This window comes from Copidosoma floridanum, unplaced genomic scaffold (genome assembly GCF_036245765.1).
Source record: "Copidosoma floridanum isolate Cflo_tuat_1 unplaced genomic scaffold, Cflo_Japanese_pri ptg000013l, whole genome shotgun sequence".
Taxonomy (NCBI): domain Eukaryota; kingdom Metazoa; phylum Arthropoda; class Insecta; order Hymenoptera; family Encyrtidae; genus Copidosoma; species Copidosoma floridanum.
The window spans coordinates 14,657,772-14,673,677 of NW_028321890.1; the positions used below are offsets into that span (position 1 = coordinate 14,657,772).

At 36.8% G+C, this 15,906-nt stretch overlaps 1 protein-coding gene across 2 annotated transcripts in view; it reads right to left on the minus strand.

Annotated features, from left to right (window-relative positions):
* mnb (minibrain) overlaps positions 1 to 15,906 on the minus strand; it is a 119,592-nt gene that overhangs the window by 25,829 nt on the left and 77,857 nt on the right. For both annotated transcript variants that reach the window (XM_089591279.1, XM_089591278.1), the window contains exon 3: positions 14,490 to 14,737. In XM_089591279.1, the coding sequence (XP_089447405.1) occupies positions 14,490 to 14,737 (248 nt within the window). The remainder of the gene's footprint in view (positions 1 to 14,489; positions 14,738 to 15,906) is intronic.

Sequence of the window (15,906 nt, forward strand, 5' to 3'; positions counted from 1 at the left end):
GACGTTTGACGTGCTCTCATAGGCAGATGCTCCGTGTGTAATATACATCATATTGTAACAGTCTCGTGTGGTGTTTTTGGTACATCGATGTAGTTTTACTTACTGTACGTACGAAAGGGAAATAATTTTACGGAAAGGCCATTTTTTTAAGGACTGATGCCGTCGTCTCTCGACACATCTTCGTGTACCGCAAAATTTTTATTTTTTTAACGCAATGTTCCTGGAATGGCGGGCGTTCGGTGTTCCATTGTACAGGTTCATGTGGGCGGACGAGACATGATTCGATTGACCAAAAAATGTGTATACATCATCGTTCGATAATATTTGGACGGACTACCAGTGGGTGGAATATATTGGAAGCACCGAACGATTGATTCTACCTCTACCATGCGTACATGCAAAAAGTGGTAAATGGCTCGTAGAAGTAAAATTTCAACCATGTGTATAAAAAAGAAAGGATTATTAAAATTATGTTTCTTTCACAGGTATCGTCATTATTGTCTTGAGTTTGTTATGATTATTTTGGTTCATGCCCCGCGAGATTTTTTCACTTTTACAATGGATACGCGAAAAAGTACAATAATATCGAAAGTATCAAAACTCGGCGAAAATATTACAGGGATGATAACTGTTTCATTGAAAATTTTCGTAAAATGAATCGAGAAATAAATTGTGCTCGAAAATAAATCAGTAGCATTTGGAATGAATAGCTGCGGGTGATGAAAATGTCGATCAAAACCGCGATTATTTATCGAGCGTGAAATTATAGGTTCATAATTCATTATTTAATTAATAATAAAATCTAATAAAATGAGCCGTTACTTTTAATCTGGTTCAACTTTTTAAAATTCACCAGTTGTATCAAAATTAAAGCTCGATTAAGCGCGTGCTTTTGACTTACTTTTGAGTAAACATCCTTTATTGCAAGCGGAGACTAACACTAGTTAGTATATACATAATTTGATAGAAGCAGACTCATTTTGGCTTTTAACTTTGATATCTTTACAAGCTAGTATTTTCCTAGGATGAAAATAGAGACCTTAAAGGGCGTTGCGTATCCAGAATGGATTAAATCATGAAAAAGGGGGTGTGCTGCGAGCAAAATTTAATTTTTTTATTTTTAGAGATTCCGACAAGTGTAAACTTAAAAAAGAGTGGAAAAGACCAGACAAAACAACAAAGAGATACAACGATGGAGTTTTTTGATTTCCAAATTCAGCTGCACGTCCACTTTGATACTTGAGCAGCATATACGTGTATGTCTTATCAGTGTCGTGTCCTTGAAAAAAGAGTGCAGACAAAATAAGATCATAATTAGAAAAAAAATAAATAAAAAAAAAACAAACAAACCAACTAACCGAAGATCTTACATTAGAACTTTTGAGCCACATGACCGGCTCGAGTTGTTATCAGTAGCCTGTCACTACACTCTCTCTCTTTCTTTTTATCATCGACGGCGTTAATGGGCAACCATTAAATCGTGGTGATTGGCCTTAAACTTCATTGAAATTACGTACACTAGAAAATAATTTGGTGTACCACTCACCTAATTTTTTTTCCCACTGAACAGTTCGTGGAACCTTGACCTGTCCATCCGGGTTGTCAACACGTGGTCAATAATGGTCATAACCTACGATAACCCGTAAATAACATAACGTCCATGAAATTTATTGACAAATCAGAGTCCTACTGACTGCACCTAATCAATAATTTTTTTAATAAATTTGAGGAATACAAAAACCCTTCGACCATTAAATTACTCTCAGAATAATTAATGAACCAGCATACTTTTATTGCTTTGTAATATCCTCTTGAAAACTATGATGCTGTCACTGGACAACACCACTTCCATACATTTCTTTATACTATTATCCTGAGAGTTGTATAATATACTTAATAAGTATCTTTAAATTTTTTTTTGTTTTTAAGGTAGTACTGTCGTATGAGTGAGGAGTGTAAGAGAGAAAGAGACAGATGCGATATTTTAAGGTCATAAATCTCCTACGTATAGATATAACTTTAACAGGAACTGTTGTTGATCATTAATTATTAACTTTCTGTACAGCCACCTAATCGATTAAAATTTTTTACGTGCATGTTCTGAAGCGTCTCTTTTATCATTGGCCTACTTTTTCATTGAAAATTTTTGAATCAATTTTAAGTAAAATCTAAATTTCGACCATTTCTCATAAGAAACTATGTTAAAATTAATAATTTGTTTTCATCATTTCCGATCCCCAAGGCAACCTAAGGTCTTGAATTTTTACAGTCGAGTATTTGTGTACTTGAATTAAACATAGGTAAAATATTTATAAAAATCTTTTAGATCAATGTATGTATGACATTACTACCTAAATTAAAGTAGTACTACCATTACGAAATTTGTGACGTGAAAATTCTCCTAACCAGCAGCTTTTTTCTTTTGCCGAATAAACCTAGCTTTTTTTCTTTTTTCGAGCCATCGATACGTGGAATTTAGTGGTAACAAACAAACTGTAAACCTATACAAAACATGCACATACGCAACTCGCGTTTATCGAAGACAGTAACATTCTCTGCACATGATACACTCGTGTTATTTTCGAATTCCTGAAATGACGTTGCAATTTCGTGCTCGATTTCGTGCGTACATGCTAGAAGCACGTGTTGCTATCCATGTCTTCCCGGTCTCATCGGCCCTGCAATGTATTTGATTCCGCATCAACCGGCGGAGCAAAGCTTCAGCTAACTGTCGTGTCCACACACATTGTAGTATCACATGTACATTACGCACTACTAAAAAAAAAAAAAAAAAAAAATTTGCTCGGTGTACGGAAGGCCAGATACTGCTTATCGCACTATTTTTCTCAGCTAACTTTATTTCTTTGTAGGAGTATATACAGGTACACTACGCGCGCCGCATCGAAAAAGACTACACGCACGATAATAATTGGTTTCATAAAAGCGGAGAGGGTATTGAATATCGTCCCGGAAATGGTATCGGTAATATAAATCAATGGATGCATCTTTGTTTACTGCTGTGATTTCACATGTCTGGTTACTATATACAAAGAGAAAATTGGTTCAGGGGTTTTCACCTCGGTTTTTACTGTAACAGTTGAGGGAATGTTGGGACACCAGGTTATTATTGTGCATTTTTAATTATTACCACAATGTTAGGATTATTTTAATATCGAGTACAAAAATTTAACTTGAGATTCTTTAATAAAGTTCTTTTTCCTTTTATGTACACCCACTTGATCGATTTTTACGGGCATATCTGGGTGATGCGTGTTAATTCTAACAGTCAAAGTGCGGTTAAGTTCAAACACATGACAGTTACTAAAATTTTTAGAGTAGTTTTTTGGTGAACATGACCCAATAATTACCATAAAATTTCAGAGTAAAATTTACTACCAAGCATTTAGTAACTAAAATTTTTGCTCCAAGTTCGTTTTAAAATTATATTATTGCAATATGTCACAGTTTTAGACGAGAAATAAATCATTCACCAATTCTATTTGTTTACCCGTATCGAATTAAGCTTTTGGATATAAATGAAACGCGAGTCAAGTTCGTCCAAACATATAAAAACTCGTAAAAACTTTCAAATAGCATGCAAGTATTCAATGAATACATAAATTATCCATTTAAAATTATTAAAAAATTGAAAAAAGAATCATTTCTAGCTGTTTACTATCAAGCATTTCTTGTGAGAAAAGTTACCGTACAGCGATACAATGAAAATGACAGTGATGGTTTAAAAAAAAATTCATCAGGGTGAAAATTATAGACCATTACCTTTATCTACTTTAGCTGTACCAACGTAATGTTCTCTCGTGTGCACACAGCTGCGGGGTCTGATTGAGTGCGAGCGACACACGCGATCGAGTTCAAGATTGATGGTCACCCCAACCTTCAGATCTCGTTGTTTTAAGTACTCTTGCGTGAAAGTCAATCTCAACCTCACGCAATTAGACCCTCGTACTTATAACTGACATTCCCGCTAGCGCGAGGACAACCTACCCAATAAGTAAGAATTTCACGTAAGATAACAAATGGAGATAGTCTACCAAAAACCTGTGCGCGACTCGTCCATAGAGTGAATTCGACACGTAGTGATCGCCTCTCGCTTCAAATTTCAACACGACAAATCACACTTGCCCTTTGAGTATTCCCACATCAATTCCAATTTACACGACAACCGTTATCTTGCACATGAGTACAGATCGAGAGTAGAAAATGCGAGATCACTCACAAGGCTCGTGTAACGAAAGACAACCCATGCATTGCGACCCAAACTATGGGCCCATTCATAGTGGCGTGTTTGTTTCATGTTGCCGGCTTTCTTCCAATGTTCTAATGCTTCATAAGATGCGAGGATTGAGGCATCACAAATGGACTTTTACGGAGAGCGTATCAAGGCACAGAAGCCACGCTGATGGCCGGAATTCGCGTGGAATGAAAAAAGAAATGCAAGGAGCGCTTCCGCTTCTTCTTGTGTTGCCTAAGGGGGTATAGTGAGCGAGATGTACAGAAGTCAGAAAAAAAAAAAAGATGGGCGGCAACTCTCCCCATCTTCCTCTCTTCAGCTGTTACGTGCCCAAATGACGGCTGTAGCGAAGGAGGGATAAAACTGTGGGTGAGTCACGCGTGATACGCACGAGATATAAGACGCAGCTAGACGGTCGGACGAGCAACGGTCAGTGGAAAGTTTTTGGCGCGGCATCCGTGCAGGCATGCGGTGTGAGGCAGAGCAGTGGTGGTGGCCGAGCTTATGGTAAACGACGGGAGGATATAATACAGGGATACTGTGGATGCTACACCAATCAGCATCCGCGTTTTTTGCTTATCATTGTTAAGTGAGTCCAGCACCGTGTGGCGGCCGAGTTTGGTACTAAGATGACCACGTGATTGGAGAGAATGAAAAATCACATAAACAACCACTTGAAAATCACAAAAATGAAAAAATAAAAGACTTTGAATGGGAGAGGAAATAGTGTTTTTGAGGGATGAAGTTTAAAATGACAGTGTGGAGTTAGTTTTGTTGGTTATCTTATATTGAAAGAAAACAAAAAATAAACCTGCACTTGTAAGGTTACGTTTTCGTAAACATTGATCTTTTCTGACGCCAATGTTTCGAGACACCTAACCTAGAAGGCACAGATTTATTCATGGTTATCTTTGATTACAACAGTTGGACAACCGTCAAAAGTACATTTTTTAAATCCTTATAAAAGCCATTTATTTTTTCTATTTTTGATTTTCAAATGATTTGTAATGTAACTTCATTCCATTCACCTGTCTACATGAATAAGTTGCACATATGAATAACTTGCACGTGAAAAAAATAAGTTATAATAATTTTTCGGCAATTTTTTTATCACAATAAAATTCTTTTAATTTAACTATGTGTTTTTTATTATAGAAACTACGGTAATTTTTACTTTAATTGAGGAAAAGGATCGTTAAATAGTCATATTATATAGCTGATGATTCAAAAAAAAAAAGTAATTAAAACTGTCGCGTGGATAAATTTTACTGCGTTATATTCGGGATGATAAGAAGTTATTCAAAATCTAGCTCGGTTTTCATTTGTTCTCAAAGTTCTGATTTTCTCAATAGACCAAGAGCTGAGGCCCGAGGGTGATGGTCATTTATGAAATAGACCATATGGCACTTCTAAAATGCCAACAAAACTTTTCACCAGAATAAAATATGAACAAAATATTTCGGATTTCCACGAATCATAAGGTTCTTCAATTCTGGTGAGAGTGGCGGCTGGTTAAGATTTTTGGCTACCCTTGGGCCTCAGCTCTTTGTCTACAATAAACGCGATGTTTTTTCTGTGTTTTCTTATCCTTATCCCTCCTTCTACCGATAATTTTGCCCCGAGGCTGTCATACGCAGATAATGACGATAAATACTTTAGGAACTCCAAAAACTCCTCGTTCCCGGGTTATGAGAAAGTTAGATTTGAAAATGGACGTAGCGCCCCGAGAATGTAATAAGGAAAGCCATTGGGAATATTGGTTTGTCAGAAAAATCAATTTCAGGTTTGACGTCTAGTTCCACAACAATTTTAGTTTTATAATTAATACTTTTTTTTGCAATTCATTACGCAAGATATTTTTTCACTATATTAATTTGTTAAAGGAAAGAAAAGCATTAAGAAGCTGTATATGCCTTAAGAAAAGTAAAATAAAAGAAGGATTATATTGTACAAATATAATGAAAAAAGTCCTTTACTTTTGTCGTGATTTTTTCAATATTTAATAATGTTTTTGACCGTAAGGTTTATTAATTAGGTGTATGAAATGAACAATTGTTGAATACTAGTAATTCTTTGTAAACTGTATTTAGTATTTAAAAATGTAATAAAATGTAATTCTACATTTAAATAGTACTCAAGTTCCCTATGTATCTTCAAAAATTTTAGTTATTTGGCAAAGTAGGAAAAGGGTAAACACACAATATGTTAAGTAGGTAAGGCTAATTTTTTGTTAATTACTCATTATACTTTGTTACTTTAATTTTTAAAATAAAATTTCAATCCTTGTAAGTTACATACAGGTATGATAAATACAGGATTAACAAATAAAACGCATTAAATATTATAAACGAGATTATGAAATAATAATAATAATATCCTACAGCCACCTAATCGATTAAAATTTTTTACGTGCATGTTCTTATGCGTCTCTTTCACCATTGGCCACGTTTTCATTGAAATTTTTAAGTCAATTTTAAATCTAAATTTTGACAATTTCTCATAAGAGGTTACGTTAAAATTGAAAATTTCTATTTCATCATTTCTCATCTCCAAGGCACCCTAAGGTCTTGAAACTTTAAAGTTGAGAATTTGTGTACTCGTACTTGAATAAATCTGAAGTAAAATATTTATAAAAAATTTTGTAGGCCAACCTATATATGCGACAGTGCCACCTTAAAAATCGATCATAAAATTTTGCCTGTAGCTACGAACATCCAGGCAGTACAAGTTAACTAAAAGCGCATAAAACTCGGGGAGTAATGTCGAAATCCATTAAAAAGAAAAAAAACAAAAAAAAACAAAAAAAACTCAAACAAACCACGGAGAATCCCCTGGAATTCTCACGACACTTGCGAATTCGGACCGGCGACGCAGCGCGGAAGCGTTCCGGATGTCCACACCGCGATTTTCCGCAGCTCTCCTCTAAAATCCTCGCGAGGACCAATATATACCAAAGTGACACATAATGCACGACGGAAGCGAAAAAGAATGCAATTGGCACGCCCACCGAGGTATTCCTTATTGTAGATGCGACGCGAGGGGAGCTGAGGGGTTATGTATGCGGAAGAGTCGTCGAGAGCGGAGTGAATCGAGAAAATGAGGAAAACCTGCAGTGGATGAACGAGATGAGGAAAAAAATACTACCGAGCGCGGATGGGAGGGGGAGTGGGCGGGGGCGCAGTACGACAGGAAGAATCCACGGAAGCCGGCGGCGGTACACGGGAAACCAATAAAATCAATCTGTACAGCTTCCGCGCGGCAGAAAACAAGGGGCTCTGTGTACATGGGTGTACGTGCCCGCATACACATCTACACGATCGCTTTACCACCGCGAAGCACTTAGCATATATACGAGGGGAAAACCGAGCGTGGACGTTGTCTCGCGACTTATGTACGGTGTGTGGATTAGTTTTTTTCCTTCTTTTCTCTCCATCTCTGAGTATTCGACCACACAAGAAGGATCGAAAGTTAAGATTCGAGAGGACGAGGTGGCACCCGATTGTTTTATAACTTTTACCGGACGCTTTTATTTTGATCGTCTGTGATGGACAAATGTCGAACCAATTTAGTTAATAAATGCTTCTTTGCTTTTGGAATTTTAGAATTTTTAGGTTACTGACTCGATGACCTGTCGGATCAACGAAAATAAAGTATGAAAATCATGATGCAATGAGGTTAACTTCTCCGTTAATTTACAAATTTTGAAGGACGAAGATTACATTGCGAAAACGATTTTTTTCTTTGTATCTTAGAAAGGTTCTGGAAATTTTTTTAAATAACGCTGAAAAAATTACTTTTCTTTACATTTTTTAAGAACATTATGTGTGTGTTGACAATTAAAAAAAAAAAGCCACACGAAAAATCTTCAAAAAAGTTACATTCAATAATAATGGCTCAGCCAATCAAGAGATATTTATAACCACCAATACTTAGCCAATAAAGATAATAAAAATTATTTTATTAATTTGTATGGATACATGAACTCCCCCCCCCCCTTGAAAAGTTTTTTCTGAAAAACTAAATTAGTCATTTCCTGCGTATATTTGGATCGCTGAATTGGAACCAAAATCTGAAATATCAGCTCTTGTCTTTTTCTTTGACAAAGAAGCTTCGCCCCTTGCATACTTCGCGTGCGAACCCTAAATTTTTGATCGAATGTTTATTTTTTCTTAAATAATTATTTTTTAAGTAACAAATGATTTTCATTTTCACGACAATCCAAATATCAAATTATACTAAATATTTGGAATAAATTGGCGAACCGCAAAATACACATAAGAAACGATTAGTCTTTGATAATAATAAAAATGGGAGGTGACTTCGTGATAATCGTTACCTTATGCTTATGAAAACTTACGAAGATTACAGTTGTAACCTCATACAGCAAGTATTTGTCCGGCTAACTGTATTTAACTCTCAATTGGATCGAAATTTATAAAAATAAGTGTAAATAACATCGCACACGGAGAAAAGAAACAAGGTTATTTTCACCATGAAACCACAGTCAAATTTAAACGCCCACGCCAGTTACTAAGTATAATTTTTCGGTTTTTCACGGTAACTTTTTACCTTCCTAGGACATCGATACTCTGGAGACGCGCATTTTTCGCGACTTAAGTACGATTGCGAAATTCCTACACGGTGTGATATCACGATGATAACTCCACAAAAACACGCATTGGAAAAATTATTTAGTAAAATATCTACTAAATGCTGAGTAATAGTTACTCAATGTAGTTGAGTGAACTACGTTGAGTATGATTTGTACATAGACTTGAGTAAAATTTACTTAACTTCTTAAGTAGAATTTTTACAAATGCTTGAGTTGAATTTTTTTTGCCTTGTGTCGCAATATACCATACAAGGGTTTTGCATTTTTATACGTTCGAAAGCTAAGAAAAATAAACCCTGTGTACCGTTAATTAAATTCAGAGTTTTATAACTTCCAGGACGGATATGTAATGTCATTGTAAGTTACACTGCAAATGCAATAGCGATAGAATGAATTTATGTTTATCGACAACAATTAAATATTGGAAATGACTAGGTCTACGCTCATATTAAAATGACGTAAATAAATGATTTACACGTGTAAATACAAAAATATGATTTATAATTATTAAGCACATTATCGTCAACTACACTGAAAGTTATCGTCTCTAAGCGTACAGTATTCTCAAACGTTAGCAGAGGTTATAACATAACATGCTTATTCTTATCTTTCACAGGTTACGATTAAAAAGCTTGGATCACTTACCTTCAAAATTAGCATTGAAAATTCAAGCTTCCATGATCTTAGCATGTCTTTTACAAAACTTTTGTTCATCATGAATTCCGAACGTTTAAATAAAAATTTCACGCTCATGCAAACTTCGCTGACTGCAGACAACGCATCATGTACAAACATAAGTATGGTTACATTGTAACGGTTACCCAACTATTTACGTAAATTTTACTCAACTTTAGTGTCAGTAAAATCTACTCAACTAGACTGAGCAAAACTCGTTTAAAAACTTGATTAATTTGTATTCAATAGCAATTTTACTAGCGTTTACTTAACTAGGTTAAATAAATTTTACTAAATAATTTTCCCCGTGATACTTTGATAATAATTATTTTTTATTCACATTATACTACAATAACCATCGTACGATTATTCGTTGCAAATTGTGAGGGCAGAGGAACGCAAGCTTGGCAATATCTACACGCACCGTGGCTTTGAGGACCTGTCTCTCCCTGATGCGTCTATACCTCGAGATGTTCCGTGCAAGGGCTGACCTACTGGTAGTTGCAGTCGACGCATAACTGCAGACAAGACACGTAAGGCATATCCGCTGGATTCCAGCGAGAGCGGCCCCTCTCTCTAGCGTATTTGTGTGCGTGTGAGTGTGTATTTATGATAGTCCTACACATGTACACGAGTGTTGTATGTATGCGTCGCAGCTTATAATATGTATAGATAGGAATGTGCGAGCCAAGTCCCTCCGTGTAATAAACCTGTTTTCCATTTTCTTTTTTTTTTGCCATCGACTCGTCGCCACCACACCGCGTGTTCATCACCGGAAACGAGATACTATATGGACGTAGTATGATGTATACTATTATAAGTTTGTCCGCGGTGGATGTGCCGTGAGTAATTTCCTTTTTCCTTGTCGTCCTTTGAGCTCTACTCAATCACACGTCGCGCAGAGCGAACGAGTTTGCGTGAAAAGTGTGCGACTTGTAATTGTTGACGCAGGAAATACAGATTGCGTTGGTGCGTGTACTTAGTTTTCTCGTTTTTTTTTTTTTTTTTCTTTGCGCACGAGTTGGGACACAGACGAAACGCAGAAAGGCGCAGTGACAAAGAAACACGCTCACTAAGATTAATTAGTGTAAAAATTGTGCGTTTACTTATATATTGAAACCTGTTTGGTGAGAGGAAAAAAAAGAATCTACCATTGCAAAACACGCGTATCCCGATGAAAGAAAAAACTTTGCCACTGTGTAAGCTGGTAGATGAAAAAAATCCTACAAAGTGCAACAACAAAAATCGGAGTATCGAATACAAATAATGGGATACTTTTTGTTCTCTTTCCATCGAGTTGAGGCGAGCTTTTTGTATGGTTTTTATGGGTTATGATAATTTTGCGAGCAAGAGCATTTTACTTTTATCTGTCGAAAATATTATTATTTAGTGGGAGAAAAAAAATTATGACACGTTTTATGGCCATCGTCTCTGATGAAAGTCATTGTTTATTGTCTCGAGTTCGTTTTCGAATGAGTGGGCTACAATAAATTGATCGTTCGTTTGTAGCTATATTTAATGTAAAAGAGTATACATTAATGGTTATCAGTCTTAATGAAATTTATATGGATTTCTCTTGATGACTCAAGGCAACGTAAATAAAGTTGGAAAGCATTGCAGGACATGAACCTCTAAATTATTCATCTCACTTACGTTGCACATCATTAAATTACTAAAATTGAAAAAAAACTATCTCATCATAGAGTTATATTTGATAGTTGCAATGAATTATAGTCCATGATTTTCTATACAGTACGAGGGTTACATGAGATTGGTTTGACAATGTCAAATTCGGCACTTTACTCAAACTACCAGAGATAATCTTTAAAACGAAAAAATTACTTTGAGTATATAACAAATTGTCTATTCCATGTAAAAGAACTGGTTTCCACTTATCATCAAATTTTAGTTATTTAACAGTGCGGAACACAATAAACAATTTAGAGATTCAGCGTGTTGCCTGTCATGCTTTACATTTCATACAGATGGACGGTAGCATATTATTACGTGGCTAGGCCAGAAAGTAAACTAATCATCGCTTGTGTGGCTAACTGTGGTAGTTTACTTGATGGCAGTGGTGCTTACTCTATTTTTTTGCAACACACGCTTGATGGTTTGTACTTTTTTGAACTTGAAAATTGTAAGGTTATGTTGCACAGGCACAGAAAATATGAACTTTCGGCGGGGTTGACAAAAAAATATATTTATAACAAAGAATGGCAGTTTGTTTTTCAATTCATCAACTAACTAGAATCAATTCCAGTTTGTAAAAAACTCCTACTTTGCGAGAAACGATTCCTCACAAAAGTCTTTTCGTTTTATCCTGATTGGAAGTTATTAATGGAGACACAAAACGTTGCAAAGTAAATTCTCAAGTTTCACCTAAAAGTGTGAGGTTCTGAAAAGGGCTGATTTCGTGATTTTTTAAATAGCGGTTCCATTGGTACCCTCTAAGCAACAAAGAAAATCCTTGTATATAATCCTACTGTGTAAACTGACCAGGAAATCGTCCATAACCTAATTTTTGAAACCCTCAAAAATCCATCCGACGCTAGCTTTAAAAGTTTATATTCGTATAAGTCAAGTTTTTTCGTGAATCCGTTAATCCTTGGAGCAGCTATAGTCCGCAACCGATGTATAAGTACCCACAATAACTGCCGGCAGTAAAATATCCCTGAAGCATCGTTTGTTATTTTCTCCCAAAAAATGTAAAGTTACAAGCTTACCGTGAGATGCAAGAAGTACGCATTATAACCATCAAGCTATCAGAGTTTTTTTAAAGAGCTTATGTCATTTGGGTAATATGTTTAAGGATTAACGGTTTTGTGAGCTACGGGGATTGAAATCTGATAAACCATAACTTACTGCACTCCATAATATTCTCTGAAGTGGTTCCAGTGAAACTTACACTATCAAAGTTGTAACAGTTCAACCTCATAACTTTTTATTGCTTTGTGCATGCGTGTAGCTTATCACGAACCAAAATTGTGTAAGAAACGAAGAATACCATTGCACGAATCGCATCACGCTGTTACTAAGCGTGGAATACTACTTAAACAACTGTGTTAACGCACACGCTTTCCATAGGGTATACGCGTGCATGTCCTAAAACCTCCAAAGCATCCACAGCACCGATGAAGCAACACGGTATATTATGCAAAACCCACTTAACGCCACTTCTCTCTTCCTCTGCGACTTGGGTGGCCTACATTTCGGACCGCCGTGGTTTTTTCAAAATCCCACACATCAATTTCAATAAATTTAGCACCGGAAACGTGTATCCTCCGCTTTCGCGCACGCGCTCAACCGCCTCGTGAGGAGGGGCGCCCATCAGGGAGCGAACACGGGGGGGGGGAAGACGACGGCGCGAGAGACAACGATTCCACTGAATATGCATGCGGCAATCGTGTCTTTGCGATACGTATATGCACTATTTGCATCTCGTGATACGATCCCCGGGATTTCGGCTCTTGGTCGTTTTGTTTTATGTGCTCGACGTATCAATTTTTGTTTCATCATTTGCCATCCATTCGTCCGCAAGGTGTGTTACAAGCATTGTTGAGTTTAAAAAAAAAATCTAGTCTATATTTTGTCGATAAGATTATAGGTCGTGTATTGGCGATTTCGTTGATTGTTGGGTGAGTTTGGGTTTTTAAAAACGTTAATACTTGAAAATACAAGAAATAAAATTGTACTTATTTGCGTAGCAGAAACGAAAAAAAAAAAAAAAAAAAAAAATTCAATGCAAGCCAAATTCGCTGTTCCCAAAGTAGAATCTTTGAAAATTCCACTTGCCAAAACAAAAGCACATAAATTAAAGCGTTAAATGTTTCCGACAGGATAGTGTCGTAGAAACAACAAACTTCCATCCAAATACCAGTTGTTTTTGTTCATACGTGGAAGTTTTGTGCACTTTAACGAAAACAAACAAACAAACAAACTAACAATTGGTGCTGATCTATGTTTAAAAAAAAGCGAGTGCAGTAATAGCGTGAAAAAAAAAATAGAAGCTTCTCTCTTCCAAAACGAGTTTGCAGAGCAATGAAATTTGACTTTCTGCAGATCGTTTCGCAAAATATGCCTGGATAATGTCCAAATGGTTAACCCAAGGCATATTTCAACGTTTCAACAATTGGATGTCACGCATCGTTTTCCAACGCGCTGCAGCAGCTCACAACTTTGTCCTGCATCGTTGCTGCTGCGGCATGGATATTTCTGCATATGACACAATAAATAAGTACGTACGAAATTTAGAAAAGTATAGTGCATTACAAAAGAATAAGATAACAATAACAACCCACTACTAAAACGTAATTTTACAACTTTAAATGTTCTTTGCTGTTTCACCGAATGTGAGTGTCTCTACTGAATCTCCACAGGTGACTGATACACCAACGCTTAGTATCATCTTTCTTGGATCTTCGAACCAACCAAAGTAGTCCCTTTACGCCAATCTTAAATTTTGTCAAGCTATTAGAGTCCAATTTTTCTCATATATTTAAAATTTGACCAAGGTGTGATTGTTTCACTATAATTACAGTAGATACAACAAAAAAAAACACACTCGCAGCACGTCCACGCATACCACAAGAGCGACTGTAAAAAAAACAATCAACAACACCAAGCATAACGTAACGAAAATTTCCAAGGAAAACACAGTAGATAAACGCAATCGGTGGCCTTCCCGCCCACCCGATTCACTTTGCCGATACAGCTTGCACTGCCCACTCGGGCATGATTTTGCTGAGAGAAGCGTGGGTGACGAGGCTCTTTTACGCTGTGTACGCTGTGCAGACATACATAAGTATATGTGTATCTCCGAAAAATATTTTTCGAGCGGAGCTGGTAATTCCTTCATAAAAAAAAAAAAACACCCTAATAGCTTCAGGGGCTCTTTATCAAGTCGTCACGTAAAACCTGAAAAAGGGAAGGGGGGGAAAAAAAACTCACCTCGTTGATGTGCTTGTAGGTCTTGATGAGGTCGACGCTGAGTTTCCTCAAGGGCGCGCTCGCGGGATCGCGAAACCTGTGCGGTATCCGGGCCTGCATCGCGTGAATGTCGGCCGGGGTCTCCTGCGGCGTGACCCCGGAGCTGGTACCGCCGCTGCTTCCTGTTCCGCATACCGCACCTGGTAGCGGCTCCTCGGCCACGAGCCTACCGTACAGAGGCGCTCCGCCCGTCACCGTTCTACCGCTCACTGAAACATCAACAGACACCTGCGTTATTGAGGGTCGATGGTTACATGTATATATGTACATAGCATCTTACTCCACTTTATACCTATAATCTCTAACTCTTCGCCTTGGAAGTCATCGATTGCCTGATCTAATATGTATAGGATACCACTACTAAGTTCTCTCTCTGTGTGTGTGTGTGTATTTACTACGGTAGTTGGCCCATCAGCCATAACCACGACTTACGCTGGCCTATCCATGAGTGGTCGACACTTTGTTCCCACTCTGTATCGCTCCTGTGAGCTTTCACGGTGTGATATTGCAGGTGCGCGTCAGTGTGTAGGTATATAACGACACGTGACATATGACGACGCGTGTGGGATAATCCGAAAGGACGCGTTCATGTAACTCGTAGAGGGGAGAGGAACACCTTGTGGCAGGTATAAATGGAGTTTTTACGTTTGCGAAATTTTAAACATTTCTTTTTTTTTATTATGATGATGTAACGAGATTGCAGTGTGTGGGTCTAGTTTGAATCAGAGGGCCATTTGAACCAAGGGTTTCTTCAGCTCAGCGATGCTCACAAAAAAGTGGAATTAAATTTTTTTTTTTTTTTTAATCAGGGAATGGACTGTGAACAGGAATTTACTGTTGACAGAAAGATTAGTGCTGCAACTTACTCCATCACAATGTACACTGTGAACATCTATCAATCAGGTATATTATCCGCGTATGTGTGTCTTGTTAATTTTCGCTTGACTTTATAAGCTATTTTTTTTCTACACAAGTTTATTAAGGGGAACGATTTCATTATAGTTTAGTTACAATCTCAGATTACGTATTCATTTAAGGATGTGTTAACATATCGTTAAACAATTTTTCTACTTGCATCGAGTTTTCACCGATTAGAGTGATTTGTATAAATTTCCTTTTTTTTATGTCATGACTTCAGCCTATTAGTCTACTGTATAGTACTTTAGGTATATATTTTATAGAGATGATAATAATAATAATAATAATAATAATAATAATAATAATAACTATATTGTTACATAATCCTGCAAATGATGAAAAATAAATTTACATCATGATAAATCACACGTAGCAGTAGTATTAATAGACAAGTGACGATTTTCAGTAGTACAGGTCAACACACGGTCAGACATTCGGCCAGTAGAGTAAAACCAAAAGA